The 26,079-nt window shown below is 46.5% G+C and overlaps 1 protein-coding gene across 2 annotated transcripts in view; it reads right to left on the bottom strand.

Annotated features, from left to right (window-relative positions):
- Positions 1 to 25,077, bottom strand: part of NOL10 (nucleolar protein 10) — a 72,625-nt gene extending 47,548 nt beyond the window's left edge. For both annotated transcript variants that reach the window (XM_024552460.3, XM_024552459.4), the window contains exons 1-12: positions 24,910 to 25,077; positions 22,198 to 22,243; positions 19,779 to 19,877; positions 16,301 to 16,378; positions 14,988 to 15,025; positions 13,747 to 13,883; positions 12,819 to 12,884; positions 11,163 to 11,223; positions 10,428 to 10,513; positions 8,797 to 8,875; positions 7,358 to 7,507; positions 5,053 to 5,119 (exon numbers count right to left, since the gene is read on the bottom strand). In XM_024552460.3, the coding sequence (XP_024408228.1) occupies positions 5,053 to 5,119; positions 7,358 to 7,507; positions 8,797 to 8,875; positions 10,428 to 10,513; positions 11,163 to 11,223; positions 12,819 to 12,884; positions 13,747 to 13,883; positions 14,988 to 15,025; positions 16,301 to 16,378; positions 19,779 to 19,877; positions 22,198 to 22,243; positions 24,910 to 24,975 (973 nt within the window). In that variant the 5' untranslated portion in view covers positions 24,976 to 25,077. The remainder of the gene's footprint in view (positions 1 to 5,052; positions 5,120 to 7,357; positions 7,508 to 8,796; positions 8,876 to 10,427; positions 10,514 to 11,162; positions 11,224 to 12,818; positions 12,885 to 13,746; positions 13,884 to 14,987; positions 15,026 to 16,300; positions 16,379 to 19,778; positions 19,878 to 22,197; positions 22,244 to 24,909) is intronic.
- Between the last annotated feature and the right edge of the window lie 1,002 nt (positions 25,078 to 26,079).

The raw sequence follows: 26,079 nt of genomic DNA, 5'->3' as shown, positions 1-26,079 counted from the left end.
CGAACATTCCCCAAGGAAGCACAGCCACATCTCCCCAGCAACCCCCAGGAAAGGCTCTAGTCTAATCACACAGGAGAATCCAGACAGGATGCAGGCGTGTTCCGCAACAGGGCAGGATCTCACTGGGCCACACACGGACAGTGACACTAGCTGACCTCCAACCAAACTGAAGTGGGGACGGTCGGGACAGAAACCAACTGGGAGTGAGAAAGACAAACGACCGCACGGAGCCTGAGGAGTCTTGGAAATTCCTCACGAGCCACAGGCAAAAACATCAGACCAGTGGAAGCTCTGCAGGAATGAAGGCAATCAGTGGTGAGAGAGGAGGGCGGTGTGGGGCGCTGCACCGGGCGCTCAGCCTCAGAGCGTGGGACCACTTGCTTAGGTCAGCACACAGCCAATGAGGAGAGGACCTGACATTCTCCGGCTCGGAAGCCCAGGGACCACAGGACTCTAAGACTCCAACAAGTAAGACAAAATGAAAGGACTTCTTGTATGATCAAATAATAAACCATGAAAAAGCACAAATATACACTCCATATAGCAACGTGAAAAATGTTTTACATACATTATCAAACTGAAAAGCAAAAGACAAGTATACATAGAGGGTGAGGATAATTCAAAACGTGCACAATACAAGGATTCCTCCCATGAAAAATGTAAAACTACGTGTGGCTTTTGAATCCCCTTTATACTGATGGTCATTACGGTTTCAACAATAAAAATCTGTATTTTAGAAGACCACCAGCACCCGGAGTGGAAAGAACACACTCCGGTGTGGACCAGAGGGCAGTGCCCTGGGCGGTGTGACCGCAGTCAGAGGCACGGCCTAACGACAGCGCCTGCCGGAAACCTGCGCGGGCCCACGGGGGCCCGCAGATCCCCACGCCTGTGCTGCTCACTCACGGTGATCCAGGGGCCAGCCTAACGCGGGGCAGGGCTGGCAGACCAGCGCAGAAGGCGAAAGGAAGAATTCACAAACCTGTATTAGCAATTCAACACTGCGGTGAGATTCACACATGTGATCCTTTTGTAGTCATTCATTTCATTGTATTTTACAAAGGAATCTACCTGCAACAAACTGGAATTTAAAAACAAAGCAAAAGCAAACCTGGTCTGTCCCCGGACACACCAGCGAAGCGCTGCGTCACTCACTGTCTCAAGCGGCTCGCTGTAGACCCGCTGCAGCCAGAACGCCTCTTCCCACGTGCTCAGCTCTGGGCTGCGTATGGAGCATGTGACCTTACTACATGGGACACCAAGGATGCTACAGATGACCTGAACAGCTCTGCTCTGTACAGTGAGGACACCGGCAGGATAAAGGCTCTCACCTTTAGCGGTCCAGGCAGTCTCCACAGCCCTGGAAGGCAGGTGGGAAAACGGTGGTTGGGTAATCTGCATGATTATGAAGCCCAAATTTGGTCTTTCCGAGTCCAAATCTCCCTTTCCCCTGCCAGAGGTTCTGGAACTGGTGACCCTAACTGACTGCACAAGGCTGGGGCAGGGGCTCTGCCATACGTGAGCTCAGTAAGCACCAAGTGAGGCTGATGTGCACCCAGGTCCAAGGGCAGTGCTGCCTCTAGGGCGCCCTGACCTACAGAGCCAGTTGAATGAGCAACACGAGCCAGGGCGTAAGAGCAGCCATTTCCCAGTATTCTGAGCAATCTTAGTATCAGAAAACCATTACAAAACAGTAATTACAACTCTACTTCAAAACGAGTGAGAGAGAGGATAAAGAAAGAGGAATGTCTTAGCTTTTCTAAAACATGATTACTCTCACCATTATTCAGCACCAAACAGCAAGAGTAGCGTTAAAGGGAGAAGCCGTGGTGAAGTTAGGGACAGAGAGAAGCATGTGAACCAGCCACCCTTGGACCCACGCCCCAGGGATGCAGCTGAGGCACCCGTCTTACTGTGCTTGCCAGCGCACGAATGGAAGTGTTTGGCTACTTCTGTTCTGATTAACTTCTTATCAGTTACTTGACGGTACAGTCATGGCCTCTGCCCAAAGCATCACTCCTACGATTTTTACATTTCAGAAAAGTGCACTTTGCAGTGAAGAGCCCTGGTGGTCACCGCAACAGAGCGAGCACACGCATCCTCACTGGCCCTGGCGGGCCTGTGGGCTGGGGGCGGCACGGGGGACCAGCAGCCCTGGGCACGGCTCTTGCCCAGAATATATAACCTGCAGGGCATCAAGCCATTAGATTCAACTTCTGTTTGAGAAAAAAGCACAGGAGCCAGAGGAACAAGTTAAAAACCATTTTAGAGCATGAGAAAGATCACGTAAATCCAGGACAAAGGACATTCTTCAAGACTACTGACCTGGCCTTGGAAAACCCAGTGTCGTGGAGAAGGAAAAAAGATAAGGGGACCGAAGACAAGCAATAACAACATGCAACTCACACTCTGATTACATCCTAGCTTTTTAAAAAATGGACTAAGGTGTCTAGGGGACAATTGCCAGGGACAACTGGACATGGCGTGGATGTGAGACACTTCAGGGAAGGACTCGGTAGCTGGGCTGACGCTGTCCCGACAACCAGAAGAACAGAGCGTCTCCACTCTGATGAGGTCGGCGCTGCGCTCAGTGGAGGTGAAGCAGCACCACGCCCGCAGCTGACTTTTAACACCCCGCAGCTTACGAGCACCCTACACTGCTGAAGATCTCTATGTCCAGAACACCACTGCCCTACAGGAATATCACACGCACCGCACAAGTGACTTAAAATACTCTAGTAAGTTAGTTTTAATATACCTTATTAATCCAGTAGGTCCCAAACATTTCCACTTTAATAGGGAATCGACATAAAACTTAATGGTCTTCACATTCCTTTCTTTTTACTACAATGTCTTTAACGTCTGGGGTGTGTGTTATGCTTAGAGCACACCTCAGTTCAGAGTGGTCACACTGCAGGTTCTCAATGGCCAGATGTGGCTCGTGGCACCCAAGGGGACAGCAAGGGTCCAAAACTTTCTCATCACCGTCTGCCGCCCTCACACTCTCCCTCAGTCCAGCTAAACCTACATATCACCTTTGTTGCAAGTTCAATCCCACCCGGTTTTACTCAACTTCGGACCTGGCCCAGACCCAGCACCCTAGCTGCAGTTTAGTGCTGAGCTCGCCATGGCCGACTCGCCCCACCCTTGCACTAAAGCCTCCCAGCTACCACAGATGAAGCGCTGGGCACACAGACCCCGAGTTTCCGTCTGTCTTGAGAGCAGCACGGCACGAGAAAAGCCCGGGCTCTGGGGCGAGGGAAGGTGGCTTCCCCCGAGGCTCTGCCACACACCAGCGGTGGCCACAGTTTCCCTCACCTCCTGAGACGTAAGACAGACAGACAGACAGATGGACAGAAAGGAAAAAACATCAGGTGCCACAAAACTACAGGGGGTTCTAAAAAGATAAAATGATGAACTACTGGCACAGCATTTGTCCCTCCAATTGGTAGCACCGGAGCATTTACTAAGTCTGCTTCTCCCTTCCTGCCTCGACCTCGGTGGTGCCTAGTCCCTGCTGAGCAGCACCCACTGAATCGCTCCTGTCTCAGCTCCTGTCCCACTTCGAGAGCCATCGGTTCTTTTCCTGTCTCTCCGCACTCTCCCTCTCCGGCAACCCCGCTCACTCCCACTTCTGGGAGAGCCTCTACTGACAAGTGATGAAGTTGGTGTCTGCAGACCTGCTCATCTCGAGACCACACTGCCTGACGTGACCGGGACGTGGACCCCAATGCAAGGCTGCGGGACCGGGCAGAGCTTCACGATCACTTGGGAAGCATGCTAAAAATACACATTTCTGGGCTGCCCCTTTGGACATTCCAAGTCAGTACTCCTGGAATGGGACGGAGGAATCCGTACTTTTTAAAAGCTCCCCAGGTGATACTGATGGGCAGCCAGGTTTGAGACCCTCTGCCAGGCACTCCTAATAGTCAAATGTTTAAAAAGGAATAACCCTTCCTTCCCAAACTTGCTCTTTGTCTGTGCTCCTTATCTCAGCTCAGAACACACTTCCTGCTCAAGCTAGTTCAAAACGGACCTACCCTTTATGAGCAGGCGGAACAGGTCCAGACTGCACAGCCCAAAGCATCCAGCATGTCATTCATTCCTGGACCTCCACCATCAACCGCCACCTGCCTTCCCACTTCATTCCTCCTAAGGCTGCCACACCCTGGAAGGAGACACCTCCCCTTCCCCAAACAAGCCCCATGCATCATGACATGTTGTATGGTATCGTCCACAGCCTAGCCTAGCCTGTGCTACTGTACCTTGCCCTCCCCTCCCCTAATGTGCCCCACCACTGCCCACCCAGCCCTACCCAACCCTGGCTTAGCCGGGCCTGTCCTACCCTACCCCACTCTAGCCTCGTGCTCTCCTTACACTGGCGCCCCCCAGGGGTTGCCTTGTCCCCAACTCCATCAACAAACTGCACTCAGCACTGTACTCGCAACACAAACAGAGATCTCTACGCCTCCTCCCGCTGCTCTGGCTGAAGCCCCTCTCGAACACGCTGTCAGGGTACCTACTGAACACATCGCTGACTTCTCCCGCTCTGCCTGCACTGTGCCGTCAAGCTGACCCGTGCATGAAAGTGGGGCTGTTCTCACACATCCCAGTTCTCCTCAGACTTGCCCCGAAGGGCTCGTTAAATCCTGCCATCTCTTCGTACTTGCCCGGCACACACCAAACCCCATGGCCCCACGGCCGGGTGCATCACCAGGCAGCCCGGCCTTCCCCCATCCCTAACCTGGACTGCCACTCACAGTTACTCATCGCACGCAAGAGCTGAAGAGCTCACTGAAATAGTACCTCACCTGCCTCCATCTGTTACCACTTCCCACGGACAGGGAGGCTGGCTGAGCACTGAGTCACACAGAGGCCACTGTCTGAATCAGCCACACCACTTCCTGCTCTCGATTTTTCAAGCAAATACAACATCTAAGAACTGTCCCGATGAAGCTAAACCCTGTCTTAAGAAATAGAGTGAGTTTAAAACCCAGTAAGGCGTAGCTTAGATTGGTCTCACTGAGTAACCCGGGGCTACGCACCGCATACCTGAGTTGGGGTAGAGGCACACATCATTAATGTCATGTTCTGGCTCCAAGGAAGTAAATATTTTCCCCTAAAAGAGTAACCAAAAAGGAATCATTAAAATAGAGGAAGACAGCTTTGGCAATTCCACGTAAAGAAAATATGCTGAGACACAGCTCAAACACACACTGGTATGTGAAGAAATGCAATCAACTCATTGGAATCACAGGATTTAAGTTTCTTAAAAGTATCTTACAGAATTCACTTGATCAAGTTATCAAATACTTTTCATTCTAGAGACAAAGAAACTGAGGCCCATGGAGATGTGACTTATCCAAGAAAATAAACAACAGGTTTTAAAGGTAAGGTCTATACAACAGGAGAGGGTAAAGTTTAAAATAAAGTTGTACATCAACTTAAACAAACTGTCACAATCTGGAAACACTCCCCAGTTAAACCTGGCGCCCCAGGAAACCGAAAGAGGAGCGACGGCGGCGTGGGAGAAGGGGCCTGCTGCTGTCCTGCACCAGGGCCCCGAGGGGCTGTGTAAGATGCTGAGCGTAAAACAACTTGCACACTGAAACCCCGTGCACACACAAGGTGACGGCTGTCGCACAGTTAAGCCCGAGACATCGCTCTAAGTGTGAGGGGAACATGCTCTTCTTAAATGAATTACAGAAGGAAAGTAAGACAAGAAGAGACAGCAGGTAAGATGAGAATGGAAAAAGGTGATGAGACAGATACACAAGGAAAGCCAGTCAAGCAAAACCAAGAGAGTGGGCGTTGGCCCACGGGGTGTACTTAGCCATTAACAACACCACCAAAACAAAACTTATCGCAGCAACTGCAGGGTGGGGGTTGCAAGGGCTGGCGTGAGAAAAGCCAGGCAGCTCCTGCATGTGTTAGCTCCTCAGCGGAGCCTTCCATGGCAGGGGGAGGTTCAAGTTTGTGCTCAGTGAAACACAGCAGCCAAGTTCTCATTCAAGACATTGCAATTCACACAGCTACCTCCCTGTTCTTCTCAAGTCCCATGAAACAGAAGGAAAGAGGGAAGAAAAAAAGGAAGGGGAAAAAGAGAACTGTAACAGCATGGAACAAAACAGAAAAAAGCTCCACACTTGGGAAAACTACGCCCAAGTTAAAGGGCCTGGGAGGACACATCCAAACCAACAACACTCATTACCTTGAACTAGCATGAAAGCCAGGTCAAGCGCACCTTCAAACTTGCCTAGCAGTTTATGAATTTTACAAAATACGTCAGCATTTTTAGTACTAAAAATAAATACTGTTTTAAAGTTTATTAGTTTGGATTACCAGAAAAAGAGCAGAGAAAATCCCAAGCCACACCACCAGGAAACTTCCTAGGAAAGCCTCAATACCCTCCCAACTCGAAGCCGACAAACGCGAGCAGGAGCCGGTTCCCAGGGGAGCATTGGGGTGACCTCCCAGAACTGAGACAAGCTGGAGCCTTCTCCTCCTCCCTGCTGTGGCCGGAGCCACAGGAGCTGAGCAGACGCCAGGCCCTAACAGGCAGGGCTCGCCCCGGGGACAACTCAGAATCCCCACCACTCGTCCCGAGAGGGAAGTCCAGAGGGGAAAAGAGCGTGGGCTCAGGCAGGTCACCACTCTGGGAACTAACCACGCAGATGGGAATAACCAAAGCTCTGGTCTGAGCAGCCATGGATTCAGACAAACGGCAGAACTGTGTGGGGCTGCGGGCAGCACCTCTGCTCTGGGAACGGGCAGCCCCACGGCGGAGACGGACGCTCACCCTCCGGAAACTAAGGCCAAGGCTGCTAGACTTCTACCCACTTCATGTCAAAAATGAATTAAAAGGAAAAAAAAAGAGCCCTGACTGGTGTGGCTCAGTGTTTCAGTGCCGGCCTGAGAACCAAAGGGTCGCTGGTTCGATTCCCAGTCAAGGCTCAGGCCTGGGTTGCAAGCCAGGCCCCAGTAGGGGGTATGTGGGAGGCAACCACACATTGATGTTTCTCTCCCTCCCTTCTCCTCTCTCTAAAAATACATAAATAAAATCTTTTAAACAAAAAGAAGTGACATTTTTTGACTAAAGATGCTAAGTTTGTAATTAATTAAATGCAAAGAACTCTTAAAAGTTACACTGAATGAACGTTTTCCCCGTTAGTTGATGAACTAACCTTTTACCTCTCTGAAAATACTTAGGTTTTAAAATGAAAAGCCGAAGGCAGATTAAACCAGCAACATAAAATTTTGTCACTCTTAAAACGATACTTGCAGCTGAGGGGAGAGAACATTAGATATTCTAAAGAAGATAGTGGTTTTAATAGAAATTTCAAAGAAAAATACGTACTGAGTTCTTGTTCCACATTTTGATAATCCGAGAGTCTGCAGACAAAATCAAATCTAAAGAATCCTGGAAGTGAAGTGACTTAATGGGCAGCCCGTACTGGTGATCCTTAACTAGCAGCGGCTTATCCGACCGCAGGTCATAGAGCAAGACCTAAAAGGAAAAAGAACAAGTTACTTCGGTGTGAACAAACTAAACATTTTATCTTAAAAAGCAACTTTAAAAACTGACAACAGTGGCCACCATCTGCCTCCCTGACACTTTATGAGTACAATGATCACCACCCCCAGGGTGCATGGGTCCCCAAGTCAGCCAGCAAAATGCTCTAGAAAAATCTCTTAAATTACCCTCAGAGAACGTGGTTTTATGAATTCAACGCTGAGAGCGATTTTCAGGCACACCGAGACTGGGAACTCCTGAGCTACACTAAGAAAGGAACAGAAAGGAAAGCCGTGAGGATTTCTGTCCTTCGGGAATTCAACAAAAGTATCAACTGCGGGCCTGCTGAGTACCAGGTGCTGCCACAGTGAGTGACAGAACCAGAGAGATGGGCGTACAGGAGACGGTCCTGGGAGGGTCAAGATGATGGTGGTGGCCAGGCTATGTATGGGGGTGGCGGGGGGGGGGGGGGGGGGGGGAGGAGAGGGAGAGCCCTGACATTAGAGGCAAGGAGCCTGGGGAAGCTCAATCTCCGTCCCAGGTGACAGTCCCTCCCTGGACCGTGATGGCAGAGGCAGTGACTGTCCCGGAGGCAGGGTCTCAGACCTGGTCTGGGAGGAGAGCACACTCACAAGGGGGGGCTCTGCCTTGAAGGGAAGGAAGAACAGATGGGACACAGCCTCTGCAAGCATCTAATCCGCGCTCCCAGACCAGCACCCCTGCCACACGGGGTTCAGCTCATGTGCTGAAGGAAAAACAGACGCCTGGGACAAATACATTTTGGAAATACTTATTAAACACATTTCTGGTCTACAGGAATTCTCAGAGCCTTCAACGTAAATTTAAATGCACTATGAATCCCCAAGGGTGGAATCTGCCAGAATTCCAAACTTTTGGACGGTGGTACTCTGTTCACAGACCCCACTGCAGCTCCGGCTGGAGAGCCTCCCAGACCAACCACTAAGGTCAGAACCACATTTCTCAGGGTGCTGGAAGAACACAGCATTCTGGAGTGTTCTCTCCACTCCGGCCGAAACACACAGGGCAGCGCAAAAGGAGGCTCACAGTTGTTGTATGGGAAATAATACAGTAATTAATAAAGAATACTGCAAGAACAAACCCTGTGTTTCATGTACTTACAGCAGTAAACCTCCTTTTGCCCCAGCCTGTGAAGTGCCTCACTTCCTGTTCCCACAGCGAAGACCTGTGGACGTTTCCCACGACGCACACACGAATTTGAAGTGCTAACTCACGTGTGAAGTTTCCGACTTACACACACTCACCTGCCCTGTGGATGTTCCAACTGCCATGGTCAAGGCACCATGGAACTTCAAAGCAGAGATTGTCGGTAAACTGTTTATCCTGAAAGGCAAAACATTCATGTTCCTTGTGTGCATGGCCAAACCTTCTTCCAAGTAGCAGATTCATTATTAATCTTCACTTGAGCCCTGGCTGGTGTGGCTCAGTGGATTGAGTGCCAGCCTGCAAACCAAAGGGTCACCGGTTTGATTCCCAGTCAAGGCACGTGTCTGGGATGCAGGCCAGGTCCCCAGTAGGGGGCGCAGGAGAGGCAACAACACAATGATGTTTCCCTCTCTCTCCTTCCCTTCCCTTCTCTCTAAAAATCAGTAAATAAAATCTTAAAAAAAAAAAAACCCTTCAATTCTAATGGGGAAAGTCATACATCTACCATGTTTTTAAAAAGGTAATTGTATCCAAACTTTCTTAGTCAAAGTAAAAGATAAGCTCTATGTATAAAAGTAATCTACCTTTAAAAATCTGTAGATTATCTTTAAAAACTGTAATAAATATTCTCAAAGTGGCTACAAACAAAAACACTTCTGAAAATGTAAAACCAGTTAAAAGACTCAATATGACAGTATCTCTCACTTTAAGCCAGGATAAAGTATTTACAGAAACATCCCCTTTTTAACTTAAAGGAAACCATTTTATATCCAGGCAGGGTATACCCACTGCCCTTTTTAAAGCTGGCTGTGTCCAAGCTGAAATAAAAGACTGGGTGCACATGGGGACCCTGGACTCTCTAACAGTAACAGAAGAATGATGAGCGGTCATGGCCATGGACCCGGAACACGCCTCTCACTCAGCAACCACCAGCATCAGCACCAAGTGCAGTGACCTGGGGTGGAGAAGGTGCTAGAGGACAAGTCAGGAGCGAACGACAGTTCTCATTTCAATACTCGCCGTCTACACGTCCTTGGCCCAGGACCTGCATACCTGTGTACCGTCCAGGCTGCGGACTGCCAACATCCTCAAGTCGCTTATGCCCCCTAAAGCCTCAGCCCAGAACTGCAGTGAGTGTCGGTTTGAAACCTCAAGGCCACTCGCCCACCTTATTCGCAGTCACTGATTATTCAAAATGAACTCTCCGATCGATACTCAGTGCACTAATATGTTATTTTTCTTCACTTATTCAAACTTTTTGTTTCCTAATAAATTGTCATTTTTTTCATATAACTTTATCTCTATTTTACCATTTTTGTTGTTATAAATGTAAACTGTTTCCCTTGTATCTTTCTAACTGGACATTGCTGATAAATATCAAAGCCATTTATTTTGTAACCAATTTACTTAAGTCTCACAATAGTTCCTATATTTTCCCGATTGTTTCTATTGGGTTTCTCGGGCAGGCAATTGTGTCACCTGCAAATAATGACAGCCTGCCGTCCCTACCCCGTATCTGCCCTGATCTCCTTTACAGAGGAACTCTATCTGGCTCACCCGCCTAGTGGACTCTCAGAGCCAAGGATTTTTACAGAAAATGATCACAAAAACTACCAGCTCAGACCTAAGTCTAAATGGGTCCATCCTTTGGGGACTGAGTTTAATTTAGTGTGGACACATCTGCAACAGAGGCTGATACGTGTTTAAACTGCAAACTGACCCCACTTACTCCGAGTCTGCTGTGACGCTACTCAGCGCGCAGTCCAACAGGCCGACCCGGCCGCGCGTCCTCGGGTCCCAGCTCTCCACTCGGCCCTACACCGGCAAACAACAGCAGTTTCAAACGCTAGCTGCTCCCAGAAAACCGTTAGACGAGTCCAAAAAGGCCTCAGTGATGAAAGACAGATACACACAAAGATAAAAAGCTGTTTGCACTATTAACCATCTTAAAAGCAAGACCTCAAATATACTTGGAAGGCTTGATCTCATTCATCGTTTATTATTATTATTACAAACGTGTCAAAGATTTAAATAAAATCTCATAAATCACGCAGCAGGTAACTCTGAATGGTCTAGTCTTATGCATCTCCTCAAAACGAGTTAATAGATTTCATAGACGTAAAGAATAAATGTCTACACTTCAAAAATAAAAAATGGGTATGCAGATAAAAAACCAACTTATCATCAAAATTAATGTAAAAATGAATTTTAAAAGTCTGGTCTGACTATGTGTATCAAATTTCAAGTCCCAACAATCAGGAAATCTCAGGCACCCCACCATCACGTCTCAGGGCTGCCCTGGTGGACAACCCAACAACTTCCTATACAGAAAGCACACCTGTGGCTTGCTGCCTCATTAGCATGCTGCTCTTAGGAACCAAGCAACTCTGTCTTTAAATAAAATTTTGTTCATTATAAAAGTAAAACAAGTATTTTTTTAAAAATCAAGTCAAGATATGCTTACCTCTACTGTTCCTGTGGCAAACAAGCCATGCACTGAGTTTATGTCGCAAACATTATTCTCCCTACAACAACAAAGCAATAAGGAGGAACATATTAGCCTCTACTTTACGGGGAGGGATACCCAATAGACTTTCTCAATGAACAGTCAAGCCGTGGAGAAAGAAGACTCGCAGAGTCTCCAGTTACCTGCATGTGAAAAACACCAAAGCACGAAAGGGTTAAGTCAGGCACACAGTGACCAAGGTGTCTGATCCCCAGGGTGACACTCTATCTCCCAGGGGATGAGACAGGGAAGAACTTCCTTGGACATACGTCACGAGAATAAAGGTTCATTCTACTTTCTCAATACATTTTCTCCCAAGGCAAAAAGAACACAGGCTGAAACTGTGCCAATCCTGAGCCGTGACCAGTTTCAGTCGGGTAGGTTGCTCTAAGCCTTGTTTCCTTTGTCTGAAGAATGGATACTTCATCGCCCTCATCTGGTTGTTCTGAGAGTTAAATGGAAAAACTACAAAACGTTCAGCACAGCGTCCAGAGTGTACAAGACACACAATAATAATGGCTGTTATGCCCTGGCTGGTATAGCTCAGTCGGTTAGAACACTGTCCTGTAAACCTAAAGGTCGCAGGTTCAATTCCCATCCAGGGCACATGGCTGGGTTGCAGGTTCAGTCCCTGGTCGGGGCGCGTCCGAGGCAACCGATCAATGTCTCTCTGTCATATTGATGTTTCTCTCCCTCCTTCCCCCCCACCTCTCTAAAATCAATGAGCATGTCCTTGGATAAGGATAAAAAATAATAATGGCTGCTATTATAAAGAGAAAATTGTGTAGTTAAAGGAAAGATAAATTTTTATTATTCTACAATGCATCATGAAGTTACTATCATTTTTTTTAAGGAAGAAAGAAGATTTTAAGTCAATGTGTAAAGAAATACTGAGAATCCACCTGGTTTTTATTAGTAAATGTTCTTCCAACCTTTAAAAACCCTTTCAAAACAATGAGGAAAATCCAACCAGCTCTTTATATACACGGATAAGAAGTAACCCAGATTCCATCCCTTACTAGCTATGTGACTGGGACAAGCTACTTACCCTCTCTGAGCCTCAGCTCCTGCCATAAAAACGTATTGTAAGTTTAAAATGAGTTAATATACATAAAGTACTGAATAATGCCTGGCATAGTAACCCCTTTCACTATTATTATTATTACTACTCAACATTATGATGACAGCTTCATTCCTAAAGGATTTCTCTTTAAATAAAACAAGGGTGTGGACAATAACGTATGGTAAAGGAAAAGTGAAAAAACCCTTACATTTCTGCTAGCAAAAACATAAAAGATAAAAATTTTTAAAATAGTACCAAATTAATCCAAAATTTCTCCATGAGAACAAAACAAAATCATGAATGAAAATGTAAAGACTATGAAAAATAACTGAACTTTTTAGTGAATGCTGAAACTTTCAAGTATATTTTTTGAAAATTAAAAAAAATTTTAAATTTTTTGTTTAAAAAAGAATATTGAATGTGACTCTTTTTTTAATTAAGTTGCCCAGCATTGCTGAAATGCAGCACCCGTTATTCGGAAACAACCGAGCATCTGGCTCCATCTCCTGGCCGAAATAAACACAGCAATACTCTTAAAACAAAATACTCACGCAGCATCCGTTTGTAGAGGATTTAGGTACCGTCCTTGTTCTAAGTTTAATCTATAAACTTCAGAGCTGCAAAATAATACATACCATTAAAAATGTGGTAACTTTAAAGGTAAGCTATGATAAACTTTTCTTCAAATAAATATAACTTTTAAAAGTATATACAAGGGTGGGCAAAGTAGGCTTACAGTTGTCTGTATGGAAAATAATACAATAATAAATAAATAACACAAAATAAACTGCTTTGTACACTCACAACTGCAGACCTGCTTTTGCCTGCCCTTGTGTGTGTGTGTGTGTGTGTCTCACTCATAAACCATCGCTTCCTTTTGTGAAGTGCAAAAGTGTACTCCACGCCTAAATATAATCACCTATTTGTGAGATTGTCCATGTATAAAGTGACGTAAACCGCTCATGTGCCAGAGAAATATCATGAAGTCATTAAGTAGACTATTATTTGTAAATAACACGGAGACTACAAGATCCGAAACGTACCTACATGTGCATATATGAAAGGACTGGAAGGAACTAAAAGACTAATAAGGGTTTCCCCTGGATGGCATAATTATGATTTTTTAAAATATTTTCCAATATTCTCAAATAGATGTGTTATTTTTACAATCATAAAGAAGGCAGCATTTAAGAATAAAAAGCTTTTAAACGCCATGCAATGGTGCTAAGAAACTCGCTTCACCACTACCATGGCCCCATCAGGCTGCCCGCCTCCCTCTAGGTTTACAGCACCGTGCTAGAAAGAGCCAAAGATGGAATTTCTAAGACACCCTGTCACTTTGGAACTACGCCCTGTGAGCAACTGAAAGGCAGGGATCGTGGCTTATTCTCCTCTCGATTCCTCTCCTCAACGTTAAGAACAGCAGTTGTCTGGGAAACGAGGTGAAAGGAGAAAACAAAGGGTGGCAGACCCCAGTACCTGGCACCAACAAAGTACAAGTCACAGGATGGATAATGGTAAGAGAAGTCTCTCCCGAACTTTGGGATTCTGGTTTTGTAGTAAAAACCTGATTGTGAATGGAATTCAATGTATCGATCATTATGTAAGAAGACGATCTGAAAATGAAACAAGAAAATTAGTTTGCTTAAGTGTCATCACCGCTAAAACAAAGCTTGAAAACCTCTGATCTCTCTCGCCGCCTTCTTTCCCTCTGTACACACGTGTCTACATACACAACTCTCCATCACGACAAAGCATCGTGACTAAGAATCAAACCCCTCCAGCGGGCACTCAATGGCTTCCTGCATCTTCGAGAGCTTTTCTGCAAACCTTGCCTTCAAATGCCCTTCGCTCATCTGACACCACGCTTCACAACGCAGAGCGCTGCTCAGCACCCTCAGTGAGTAATTCCCACTTTACTTAAGAACACAGTTTAATCATCTCACAATCATCAGACAGGGTCTGATAAACTTGAATAAACTTTAATGAGTTACAAAGGCATCTTTAAAATCTGCAGGAGGTATTTAAAAGCAAATTTATCAATATCTAGGTCAAACAGATTATAAAATTAAATGCCCCCAAACACAAGACAAAAGGCTACCATAAGCAAAAGGATGAACTATACTCCATAGTTTCCAGAACTGAAGACAACATAGAAAGTCATAATCAGCTCAGGAAATTCAATTTTCCTTCAAGATGACATTGGACATCATTAAAAGTTTTTCACTGAAATTGAATATGGCAAAGGAAAAAAAGAAAAAATATACATAGTTGGCTGTGTTTTGAATTGTTTCAGAACATGCCATGACCACTGATGTGCAGAATTAGTAAAATTAACCATAAACATTGCTATTTTACTTTTCACATATGAATATGAAAGCAACCTGGCAAATAACACTAGCTTTAGTGCAGTAATGAAAAATCACACATCTGGAACCTAAAAAACATGACTGCTGCCAGTTCTTAAAAATACAGACACAGTTTCGTATGTGGTATGGGAAGTTTATTTTAATGTTAACTGGACAGACGCTATCTCTATCACCGTCGTTTGAAAAGACACTATGCATCATACATGCGATAAACTAAAAATATATTAACAGAAAATGACAGGTTTTACTACACAGCCATTTTAAAGTTCACAATGGGAACATCATAAAGACACGTCATGAAAATAAATTCCACTCATTCGTGACTTGAGGACGCAAACCAATCAAGCGTACCTTTGAATAGTCATCAGACAATGTTTCAAAGGTGACCACTGAAAAATAAGAAACAGTAAGAAAAAAACATAATCATCAATTCATGTTTTTAATAAAAATGCAAACTTAATGCAAAGATTCCAATCCAACGCAAAAGTTATATATAAATGCTGGGCTTTTCTTCCATTTTTGTCCCTGTATAAAAACAAAGTTGCCATATTATATTGCTCCCAAAACATAAAATAGAAAATTTTAAACTTTTAATTTCTCAGTACTCATCAACTAGATTTTGTACAGAACTGACACCAATTTAAAAATAAATAAATTCATAAAACATAATGACTTCTAAATTTTGCCAATTTTTCTGAAATGCTCAAAATAAAATAGACATTAAAGAACATTCAAAATTTTGCTTAAAAAAAAAAAAAGGTAATAGTGGCCCTGGCTGGGCAGCTCAGTTGCTTAGAGCATCGTTCCGATACACCAAGGTTGTGGGTTCAATCCCCAGTCACAGCACAGGCAAGAAATGACCAATGGCTGCATAAATGAGTGGAACAACAAATTGATGTTTCTCTCTCTCTCTCTCTCTCTAAAACTCAATACATAGACGAACAGTAACTTTTCACTCATTCATGGTGTATCACAGTTACGATCAGCAGCACACAGAGAAACGAGTCAGGAGGATCCAACAGGAGGCCGCCTGAGACAAGTGGCTGAGCTGCCCCACTTCAATCTGCCTCTGTGAGGGCAGGATTCTAAGAACGGCCCCCCCTCGTGCAGTCCCCTTCTCTAGAGAGTGCGGGTGGAATGCTGTGAGACACTGCCTTGTGTGGCAAAGGGGCGATTTGTAACCACAGGAACCCTTCAAAAGCAGGGTTTTCTCCTGCTGGCAGCAGAAGGGGAAGTCAGAAGGACCAAGAAGGATCCAGTGAGCTGCTGTTTGAAGGTGGAGGGGACTAGGTGCCGAGGACTGCAGGTGGCCTCTAGAAGCTGAGAGTGGCCCCAGGATGACAGCCAGCAGGAAACAGGTCCTGAGTCCTAGAACTGCAACGAACCACATCCTGCCAACACCTGAAAGCTCGGAGTGGATTCCTGCCCAGCGCCTCTGGATGACAGCCCGACCTGGCTGACACCGAGTCCAGCCCTGAGTCCAGAATGCACCAGAACGCCGATGGACTTCACCTACAGAGCTGTGAGCCAATAAGTGGGCATTTACAGTACTTTGTTACATTGCAAAGAAAACGAATACACAACCCGTTCTCATTTTAATAAGTAGAAAAGCAGCCAAATATAAAGAGCTATTTTCATGCACTCAAATTTAACATCTTACTTACCTTCTGAATCTAAACACCTTTCAAACTTCAAGGATAACTGATAGGTGTCATAGCATCGAACCCGAGGTTTATATGTTCCTATAAAAAAATTAATGGGATGTAAAACCTTAAGGACATACTTATCATTCTCAGTATCCCGTAGATGTGCTGGGTGTACTTTCTGCAGAGGTAAGCAGGGTTCGCTATAACCATATTCAAGGAAAAGAGCAGCCCTTATTCAAGAAGCAGCCCTCCCCAGTGTCCCAAGGGGAAAATGAGCAAGGATATTTAAAAGCAAGTTACAGAAAACAAAATGCAAATAATTAACACACCTCACAAATAACCTAGCAAAGCAGAAGGAAACAGTAAGATCTTTTGTACCCATCAGAACGGCAAAGCTGGTGAAGGGTTAACAGAAAGTGCTCTCGAGCACCGCTGGTGAGGCCTAGAAACTGTCATAGCTTCTCTGGGGACCAGCTGGCAATATCTGCAAACTACATGGTGATTATACATCCTGAATCTGCATTTCCTTGTGTGTGTATGTATTTCAACGTATACAAATTTGTCCTGTAGAGACACACCCACAGCATGCCTGGCCTGGTCACATTCTGTTACATGAGAAAATATAACAAATTTTATCTACAGCCAAACATAGTTTAAATATGCTCAAAGGATGCCTTACTATCTATTGTGATAAAAATGAAAACTAGATTTCCCTTTAGGAGAAAAAATATTTCCTTAATACAAAGACTTTTTTTCTTAAATCAGTTTAGAGTGAAAGGGATTAATATTAGCTAAGCACTCACTATACATTAAATTCTTCCCATACCTTCTCTTTATTGTCTTTTCTCTCTATTTTCCCTACTCAATCTCAACGGGGCCATGCCAACTGCTTATGGCCAACCTACCTGTAATTCACTCCTGCACTTTTCACTTTATCAAAGCAATATGCCATGTCTGGCCTTCAGCTTATTTTCAGGTATCACCTTCCAAGACTTCACACTCCCCCTGACACTCTGAGTCAGTAAGAACAATATGAATGAACAAACAACACAGCAACAGACTCACAGAGAGCAGAGGACGGCTGCCGGAGGGCAGGGGCTCGAGGGCTGGAGTGAACCAGGTGAAGGGCAGAGAAGCGCAGACTGGAGGTGACAGAATGGCCTGTACAGAACAGCGTGGGGAGCAGTCGGTGACACTGCAAACATCATGTGTGGGGCCAGGCACGTGCCGGGCAGGCCTGGGGCAGCACCCTGTGGGACGTGTGACTGTCTGACCACTACACTGTACACTGAAACCAATGCAAAATGCTGAATATGAACTGTAATTTAAAAACAAAACAAAATAGAAAAGAAACACACCCACAAGTATACCAAAGACATAAGAATGCTCACTGCAGCACTGTTTATAAATAACCAAAAAGTCTGAAAGCAAAGAAAACGTCCGCTGACAGGATGTGAGAGTAAGCGAGGGGAAACCCATAGGGTTCATAAAGGGGACGCCGCAGACGTGGACGGCTGCCACAACGTCCTGCACGGTGGCAGGGCGCGCAGAGACCACGAGTGCGCCCGAGACTGGCGTCTACGGCCAGCCCCATCTTTGTAAAGTCAATGACAGTAACACGGCACTCTGACGGAGCAAAGCCGGAGGAGCGAGCACCGTGCGGTTCCGGGCCTCCCACGTTTGGTCCTCCACGCTTGGTCCTCCACGCTTCCGTCATGTTTGCAGTCAAGGAAGACTCATTTGTTTAAAAGAAAGGGCGTGCTGGTCCCACGTGCACCGGCATGCACCAAAGCCCGAGGTCCCGTTTGAAGACAGCAGTGTATACAGATCTCTACACCCACGTGCTATGTCGTCACATGCCGCTTCGCAGTGGGGACGCGCTCTGAGACCTGCGTCCATAGGCACGTCCATCGTGTGTGAGCACCGCAGGGCGCAGACACACACGCCTGGCTGGCACAGCCCCCGACTGCAGCTGCATGGGCCAGTGCCCCCACAAACACACGAGCAGTGTGCTGTGCTGACGTTACAACGGCCAGGACGTCACTGGGTCATCGACGTTTGTCAGCTCCACTGTAATCTACTGGGACCACTGTCGTACACGCAGCCAGTCACTGAGCAAACCGTCCTTATGCACGCGTGACTATACACAGCACACATGTTACATACACAGCATATGATAATATACAGTGTGCATGGTTTATGTAATCACTTACGTGTATAAAGACATTCCTTATTTATATTAAACATAAAACTGGGAGGAAGAAATGTGGAGAGTGTTAATACTGAGAGAGCCAGAACACAGGACAAGAGAGATGGCATGCACACGAACAAAACTTCTGTCAGGGAAGAAGTGGCTGAAAAGGGACAGAGATGGATAACGCTAAGCCAGCAGGAAAGTGTGTGTGGACAGTCCCCGGGGTCTGTGTACCACAATCACCACCAAAAACGTCTGGGTAGTGCTGCTCTAAACCGTAACGCTTTGAACACTCCCACACTCACAGCTCTTCGGTACTGATGGGTCCTGTTAACGTGGAGTCCAGTGACACAAAATACTCAGTATGTGACATGGGAGATTACCGTATCAAAAGTGACCATTCTGGGAACTCGCATTCACTGACGGCTGGAGGGTAACACAACCGACCCCTGTGGGAAAAGTCTGGCAGCTGTCACCAAACTAGACGCTCGCGCCCCGTGACCTGGCCCTCAGAACAGGCTGGCTCACGGTGCTTCACCAGTAACGGCCGGAAGTGGAAACGGCCAGGGGTGCAGCACAGGGAGAACAAATAAAATGTGGCGTGTGCCTGTAAGGAAATACTCTTTGCTGATGATAATTTCGTTAAAGAAGGACGAACCACAGACACACGTGACAGCGTGTGGGTCTCAAACACGCAGTCCCGGGCGAAGTAAGCCTTACTTACGCACAGAGAACACACAGTGTGCAGATGCATTTATGTAACGTTCTGAAACAGGCCGAATTCGCCTGCGGCAACAAAAACAGCAAAACCCCAACAAAAATCAGAGCTGTGGTTGCCCGCGCTCGGTGGGAGCGGGATCGACTGTGGGGGCGTGAAGGCAGCTTCTGGGCAGAAGGAATGCTCCACATCGTGACAGGGTTTGGACTACGCGGGTGTCACACTTGTCAAAACTCACCAAATGGCAAAGCCCCATGCAGTGCGCGGTATGTGAATTCACTACAAAAAGGCGTGAACAAATACTGAACTCGAGGGAATGGTGTACACGCGAGTCCTTTGGAGGGACAGCGTACTGATACCACAACGTAGGGATGGACAGACAGACGTGGTAAATCAAATGCAGCAAACCCTTGGCAAATCGAAGTGGTAGGTAAGTAAATGGACGTTCACTATATAATATTTAAAAATATTTCTGTTTAAATTTTTTATAATATAAGTGCTAGGGTAATTTAAAAAGTGACCTATCCCACCACAGTATTTCCTGTTATGAAACGTATGTAAATTATAACCAAAAAGATGCTTACCAGTTGCCAAAATATATTGTCCATCTTTTGAAACCTTAACAGTGGTACAAACAGTAGGCATTTCAAAATCCTGAATAAGTTCAATTCTTCTACGGACACCTACAGAGAGAGAAAATAAACGGCTGGCCTAATGATCACGTGACCACATCGCGGGAAGACAAAGCAAGCAGCAACAAAAAGACCTGCGAGGCCCCGCACTCCCAGCCTCGGGGAAACCCACCGATACAGCCTCACCGCTACATGGCAGAGCTTCCTCTCAGCTCACACATATTTTTCTCCACTAAGTATCTTATTTTAATTTTTCAAAAAGGAAAAAACATCATCATTAATTGGAAAACATCAGGTTTTAAGACCTGGATAATGAGGGAACAGAATAAACATTAAACCACTATCATTATTCAATCACGGCTAAGACAAAAGTCTTACCATGCTTTTTCTAAACAGTAAATTTAAACCTTTGAAATCTTAAGTTATATAAGAAATGGCTACCACCTTACCTCTGTTGGCACCAATGATCTACAGCCAAGAGGATTCAGGCTAGAGAAAGACTTTGAGATCTCTCTGAACTAGTTCTCACAAAAACTGGTTCTTCTACAAGTGTGGATTATGCCCTGGCTGGTGTGGCTCAGTGGACTGAATGCCAGCCTGCGAACCAAAGGGTCACCAGTGTGATTCCCAGTCAGGGCACATGCCTGGGTTGTGGGCCAGGTCCTCAGTAGGGGGCATGTGAGAGGCAATCACACACTGATGTTTCTCTCCCTCTCTCTCTCCTTCCCTTCCCTTCTCTCTAGAAAATGAATAAATAAAATCTTTTAAAAAAGTATAGATTCTTGCTGGCTGCTATTATAACAATGTGCCTATTACAAGGACTGTTTAGCTCTGGCCATGCAGCTCAGTTGGTTGGAGCATCATCCAGATGTGCCAGGGTTGCAGGTTCGGTTCCCGGTCAGGGCACATGCAGGAGGCAGCCAACGGATGCAGAGATAGATAAAACAACAAACAGATCTCTCTCTCCCCACCCTCCTTCCTCTCTCTCTAAAATCAATAAATAAAAGATAATTTTTTAAGAAAGGACTATCGTCCATTACCGCCTTGTCCATTATAAAACAAATACAAAATAAGATTCTGTATTTGATTAATGATGATATTTATAAAATACAAATAAAAGATTCAAACCGACTGTGTAGGACTGGCCCATTCAGTCTGGAAGACAGAACAGTTTTGAGATGGGCTGACAGAAGTAGTCAGTGAAGCACTTTTCCCTCTAAATAATCTGAATGTTCCCTCACATACCAGCACACTCAACTGGGATGAGAGAGTGAGAAGAAACCAGAATCAGTAAACATTGCTAAAGCAGCAATTTTTGTTCTCCTTTGATTTGAAGTTTTAAACTTCTAATGTTAGTACTATACAAAGCCCACTCTTCCAGAATGCTTGCCTTGGGGATTTATCTCTCATCAAGAAAATCCTTTTAATACCTTAGGTCTTTTGATTTTTAGAGAATAACAAATAAAATATATGAGGAGGTAAGTCATCCTTCACATATAAAAAAGTTGTAATGGAGAAGATACAGTGGAAATTTGTCCAAAGTAATTGAAAAGCTGACCTTACATGCCTATCTTCCCTGCTGCCGTACTCAAAGAGTCACAATCTCCTGCAGTGGTCTTTTACTGTTCACATTCATATGTCCCGTATGGACATTACTGCGTTCAGAATGAGAATGGTCGTTGTCTCCGTATCGCAAAAACCGCAAATGGACTTAACAAAGGAAGACTTTGAATCACGGAGAACAAAGTGATGGTGGAAATGTTAGGAGACAGCCCCCTGTGGGTTGCTGACATCCCACACATCTTGCTGGGTGTGGCAGGACTGCCAGCCCTTGGCCACTCCTTCACCTGGGCCTTTCTCAGGGTTACGTATGCAGCTGGGAACCCGGACAGGTGCAGCCACGCGGCTCCTCTGGACAAGGAGCAGGCTCTCACTGCTTGCTATCAAGGCAGTGTGCTTCCTGAACTCGGTCCTCCTCGGCTGTGACACAGACCCTCCGCATGCAAACGTCCGTCTGGGTCACGCTGAGTGCCCTGTGGGACTTCAGGCAAGGAGCACTGACAGATAAGCTGACACTCACATTGTGTGCTGTGCTGCATGGGAGACAGAGTCCTCGTCTCTGACCCAGGAGTACCGCATCTGCTATTACCCACGAAACAGTAAAAGGTGAGCTTATTAGCTTTTAAGTAGTAAAATCAACCCCACACTCACCAGAGACATCTCAACCACAACAAAAGATTTCTTAATGGAAAAGGGCAAAAACTTGTTTCCCGCCGCACGTCTGTCAACCTCACTTAAGGATGAACAATAAACGAGTGGCGGGGTTGGAACCGGGGTGCCGAGCGTCGCCAGAGGGGGGAGGGACACTCACCGACATCTTTCTTCTGCAGCGCTCGCTTCTTCCTGTCGGACAGCCACTAAAGAAAACAGGGAGGCTTCGTTTTACAACATACTTGCTTGAATTGTTTTTCTGCTGGCAAAACTAACACGTGCTCACGTTTAAAACCTTATATAAATATGAAACGTAGAAAGTAAAAATATTATGTAACCCTAACCTTACTGTTAACACATCGACATTTTTTCTTGTTCATATTTACATATAACAGACAATAAATTTTTAGAACTACCATGTTTTATACAAGACAAAAATAATTCACCTCATAAATCTAAGAGAAAACAGTAAGCCTCAAACATGATATCTAATATATGGAACAGCTTTATAGGTTTACGATAGCCGTTGATTGTATTTTAGGCAGTAATATTTCAATGAACAGTGACGTAAGAAGTGACGAGCCCTCGATATACTCTTTCACACCAACCTAACACAAGCGGGATAAAGGGGTACTACCATGGGTTCCCTCTAATAGGGGGTTAACTTCCTCTTCTCAGGAAGTTATGCTCTACGTGGGGGCGGCTGACACAGCAGTGGTCTCATACAATCTGGGCGAAAAAGCTTGGGGTAAAGGAGAGGAGATGGAGACTTGCTTCTACATTAGAGCCTGGGACCCCGAAGAGCTAGAAATTGCCGACACAGTGAAGACGCAAAGTAAGGAAAGTTCCTTCAGGGGTTTCTGTGCAAGTGGACAGCACTACAGCGGGGCACGCGAGACTAAGATCCACGTGGGGCGGGAACAAATAAGTCTAAAGTTAAAAACAAAGTTCACCAAAGAACCGAAAGTTGCCACTAATTTCAGCCATCGTCTCTGGATTCTATAAAATCCTAGCTAATAAAGAATGGCACTTAATCAGAAACCTAGGAAAAGAGCTCTGGAAATGCGGACGAGTTGATTCTCACACTAAACAGGCACCTCACTGTGAAAGAGAAAAACAGACCCCACTGGATCTAACATCCGAAGTAGGTAAAGGAACACAAGCAATTTGTTGATAAGTTAGAATTGCTTTGAAAGAAGACTCAGAGAGACAACCGTCCTAGTATACACAGCTGTTCACTCACATTTCCACTTGACGTTTACTAGAACCTCAAACCTTAAGTACCAAAGATGAAACTTTGGGTCCTTTTTGCCCACCATGTACCCAGGTGTTCAGATCCCAAAACAAAGAGTTCTCTCAATTCCTTCCTTTCTTCCATCTCAGCTTCTCCTCAGCACCATCTACTCCATTAACAAGGCCCATCTGCCTACCTCCCGAATCCCACAGCATCTTAGCATCCTCTTCGCTACCACTCCAGCCTGAGCCACCAGATCTCTCAGCTGGACCACCTGACTGGTCCCCACTCGTCTCCCCCCGCTGTGGTCATCTGCCACACAGCAGCCCCGCTTAAAACCCAACAGTGACATCCAGCAGCACCAGGAAAACCCTAACTTCTCACCCTGGCCTGCAAGGCCGACTCCCCAGCCTCACCTGCCCCCATTCCCTCCCCTCATTCCGCATATCACTGCCACGCCTGTGCCTCTCAGTTTTTCCCACGTGCCAAGTGTGTGCCCTTTGCGGGGCACTTAGGCTTTCCATTCTCTCAGCACCGGAAACTCACCCGGTACATTCACATGACCGGCTCCTTTTTACAGTCCAAGTTCCCGCTCAAACGTCACCTGTTAAAGAGGCCCTCCCTGAAGGCTTTCTCCGAACACTTCACCGGAACAGCTGTCTGCAGGTCACTCATCACTCACAGCACTTATCGTTTTATCACAAGTGTTCTTGCTTGCTCCCCTTTTAACCCTTTTTCCCAACATGGTCCCATGTACCCCAGCACTCAGAGCAGGCTGCCTGCACAATGTCACTTCTCTGCAACTGCGTAGAATGAACAGAACAAGAAGGAACCCGGTGTTTGCAGAACAGATGGAAGCCATGGAATTATTTAACCTGAATTTCGAGAAGAAAGGAAGAATCTAATCACTGGCTCCCAATCTTTGAGGGGTGGCCACGTGGAAGAAGAGCTAGGTGGAGTCTGACGTCCAAGGGCGGGACTGGAACCGACAGCAGCATGCTAGCAACAAGGAAGCATGTTTTAAAACCACAATCTAACAAGGAATCTGAGAACGGAAAGGAGCTTCTGCAAAAAGCGTCCTCTTGTGTAGAAACCTGACCATCACTTAAAGAAAAAACAAACTTCACAGCCTCGGTGTGTGACCCTGGATGAGTCACCTCACTGGGTCCGCTGCAGGATGTAAGCATGAGAACACAGGAGAATCACCCACCTTCCCTGCCCCTTCCAACCCTGATGCCTAGGACCCAACGAAATCGAGTGACATGCAGCAAGTTTGAAACTGCCGCCCTCTTCAGCATCAACTCTGCAGAACCCAGGCCTGCCTTCGCCTTGTTCACGCCTGTTATTTCGAGAACTTGGCACTGAACAGGTACTCAACCAACACCCGGTGAGCCGGCAGTAAAACGAGGAGGAAATGTCGCTCCATCAACCTGCCCCAGTTTCCTCCTCGGTGGGACAGCGGCTGCGAACATCCGCAGAGGCCCAAAGGGACACGTCCTCTACTCTGCAGAACCCTACAAAGGCTCGCTCGAAGCTCACGGATCCTGCTCACCCCTCGGCCCAGCTGCTGAAGCGGCGACAGCAGCGTCCTCGGCGACCCGCCCGGACAGCTCCCCGAGGGGGCCCCAGGTGACTCACCTCAGGAAGGGACTTGCCGCAGCTGAGACTGTAAATCTTCACCTCGTTGAGGCTGGAGACCTGCATGGTGTCGCGGAGAAGCGGGGACCCACGCTCCAGTCCAGGCCGCTCCCACGAGCATCAGCGCTCAGAGACTCCGCGGGGCTCGGCGTGTGGCGTGTGGCGGGCGGTGCCGGCACCGGATGATGACGCGCTTCCGGCGCCGAGAAAGCGCCCGTTTCCGGAAAAGGAAGAGAGGCGGAATTAGGCAAGGGGAGCGGCAGCGCCGAGCGGGCCAGAGTCGGGGACGCGGCGGGGCTGCCGGCGACTCCACGGGCGAGGGCCAGGAGCCGCCCTTCTCTCCACGACCTGACCGGCAGGAAGCCTTGAAGTCGCTGCCCAAACCCAAGCGCCGCGGCACCGGGCGGACCGGCGGTGTTGGGGCTGAGCTGGGCCTTGCGAGCCCGGTGGAGGGGATTCGGAGCTGAAGTGTCGGGTAGTGTGTGTGTGTTAATAAAATTACATGGGTTTCAGGTGTATAATTTTATAATATATCATTTGTGTATTTTGCATATTGTATTGCGTTTTCACCACTCCAAGTCGGGTCTCCTTCCATCACCATTTATTGCCCCTTGGCCCGTTCCTGCCTCCCCCGCCCACTTTCTGGGAATCACCACGCTATTGTTTATCTATGAGGGTTTTTTTGTTGTTGTTTTACTTAATCCCATTTTCACCCAGCCCCCCAACTCCCCTCCCCTCTGACAGCTGTCAGTCTGGGTTGTTTTTTTTTTTTAGGATCTCTGAGTCTGTTTCTATTTTGTTTGTTTATTTTGTTCATTAAACTCCACGTATGAGTGAAACCATATGGTACTTCTCTTCCTCTGACTGGCTTACTTCACTTAACATAATGATGTCTAGATCCATTCGTGCTGTCGCAAATGATAAGATTTCCTTCTTTTTAGTGGTCGAGTATATTGCATTGTGTGTAGGTACCACAGCTTCCCCCGCCCCGTGTTTTTAGAGAGAGGGGAAGGGAAGGAGAAAGAGAGGGAGAGAAGCATTGATGTGTGAGAGAACCATCGACCGGTTTGCCTCTTTCACGCCCCCCAACCATGGACCTGGCCCACAGCCCAGGCGTGTCTCTGACCAGGAATGGAACCGGCCACCTTTGTCTTTTGCAGATGAAGCTCA

Source organism: Desmodus rotundus, chromosome 5, assembly GCF_022682495.2.
Source record: "Desmodus rotundus isolate HL8 chromosome 5, HLdesRot8A.1, whole genome shotgun sequence".
NCBI lineage: Eukaryota > Metazoa > Chordata > Mammalia > Chiroptera > Phyllostomidae > Desmodus > Desmodus rotundus.
Note: the sequence above shows the minus strand (reverse complement) of the source record. Positions and strands in the feature narration are given on the sequence as shown.